The sequence below is a fragment of the Trachymyrmex septentrionalis genome, unplaced genomic scaffold, assembly GCF_001594115.1.
Source record: "Trachymyrmex septentrionalis isolate Tsep2-gDNA-1 unplaced genomic scaffold, Tsep1.0 scaffold9, whole genome shotgun sequence".
Lineage (NCBI taxonomy): Eukaryota > Metazoa > Arthropoda > Insecta > Hymenoptera > Formicidae > Trachymyrmex > Trachymyrmex septentrionalis.
The window spans coordinates 1860353-1861770 of NW_017306091.1; the positions used below are offsets into that span (position 1 = coordinate 1860353).

The 1418-nt window shown below is 37.9% G+C and overlaps 1 protein-coding gene across 4 annotated transcripts in view; it reads left to right on the top strand.

The window, feature by feature from the left end:
* Positions 1–1418, top strand: part of LOC108755657 (adenosylhomocysteinase 2-like) — a 19210-nt gene that overhangs the window by 11879 nt on the left and 5913 nt on the right. For 3 of the 4 annotated variants that reach the window (XM_018498792.1, XM_018498788.1, XM_018498789.1), the window contains one exon: positions 716–1405. The exons of the other annotated variant lie outside the window; for it this stretch is intronic. In XM_018498792.1, coding sequence (XP_018354294.1) covers positions 716–854 — 139 coding nt within the window. In that variant the 3' untranslated portion in view covers positions 855–1405. Of the gene's footprint in view, positions 1–715; positions 1406–1418 lie in introns of those variants that run through there. 4 annotated transcript variants of the gene reach the window in all.

A 1418-nucleotide genomic window follows, 5' to 3' on the forward strand; every position in this document is an offset into this window, starting at 1 on the left:
CTACCAAGGCTGGACAAAATGCATTTGAGAAAACAGAAGTTCATTGTTTTTTGAACAACATATCAAAGACGTTTTTCTTTTCTCTAACATGTTTACTTCTGTCTAGTCCTGGAATTTACATAACTGAATTTACATCCGACTAACTCTTGTAACAGTTTCCTTCTTAAAAATGCGCGAGTGTAGAACCTGCATTTGTCAAGTTAAGCAAAGAGAGAAAGAGGAAAAAAAGAAGCTTTCTCTGAAAATTTGCCAGATTGTACACGCCAGTAAACCCACACATGAAAAACCGTTGGAATACTGTTGTAGATATAAATGCGAGTCATGTATAGTTTGCAAACCGAAGACGTAATTGAAATTATATCTGTCCATTAGTTACTACCTGCAGTAAGTTATAGCATATAGTTTGTAAATGATACAAACATTTTAATATAATAACGAGACTTGTATACGTATGATATCTGTATAATGAATTTGCACAGGGTTTAAAAGAAAGACCGAGAGCATTAAAAGTTAAACAAGAGTATATTGTTTGGCCAGTTCAATATTTCCTTTCGGTCGAAACTTTTTCCACAGTTATAACATTACGCCTTTCAATTTTTCTTTTAACGTCCCGCGCGAACATTACACACAAATTCACATACATATACAAGTTTGACGATTTCTTAGCGCGTGCAGATGATGCATGTTAGTCAATGATATTGTTGTGTCCTTGTAGTAACGAAAATTGTATGCGCGACGCGTTGCCCGCCATGAACGATGCATCATCCGCGACTATTTATACATCAGCCGTTTTCCGCAAAATGCGGAAATCAGCCGCGTTTCGCAGGCGACTAATGCAAAACTCGTGTACATAATTATTTAAGAAGGGAGGATCGACACACGAATTAAGGCGATAAGCTCTATCGTGGATTACAGTCTGTTAATCTCTGGTTATCATTGTTACTCCCCCGTGCACGGCACGAGGAATGATTTGCGTATCCATACATTTAGGAACAAAATAAACGCCTATCATTTAGAGAATTGGTCTTTCAGATTGTTCTTTCTTGGAACCTCATCCTCTTAATGACGGTTGTGAGCTAAAACCGCTTCGCGTCGGTCCGCATTACGAGTTAAAACCGCTTCGCGTCAGTCCGTATTATCGACAATGTTAACCGAAAACACAAGACGCATATTGAATTTCATATTGCGTAAGAATGTATCTCGATTCGTTGCAGTCCGTTTCAATAAAAATTCTCGAAACGAATCAGGGCATGATTCGATCTCGCATCAGGATGGATCAACTACCAGAAAAGCAATCAAAATAGGCTTGTTACGGAAATATTCGCGAATTGATGTTTAGTTTAGAGATGATATATGATCTGTGATAAATGCATTCCAGGTCTCCGTTATGAAGCGAGGACTAAATTGAGAAATAAAGT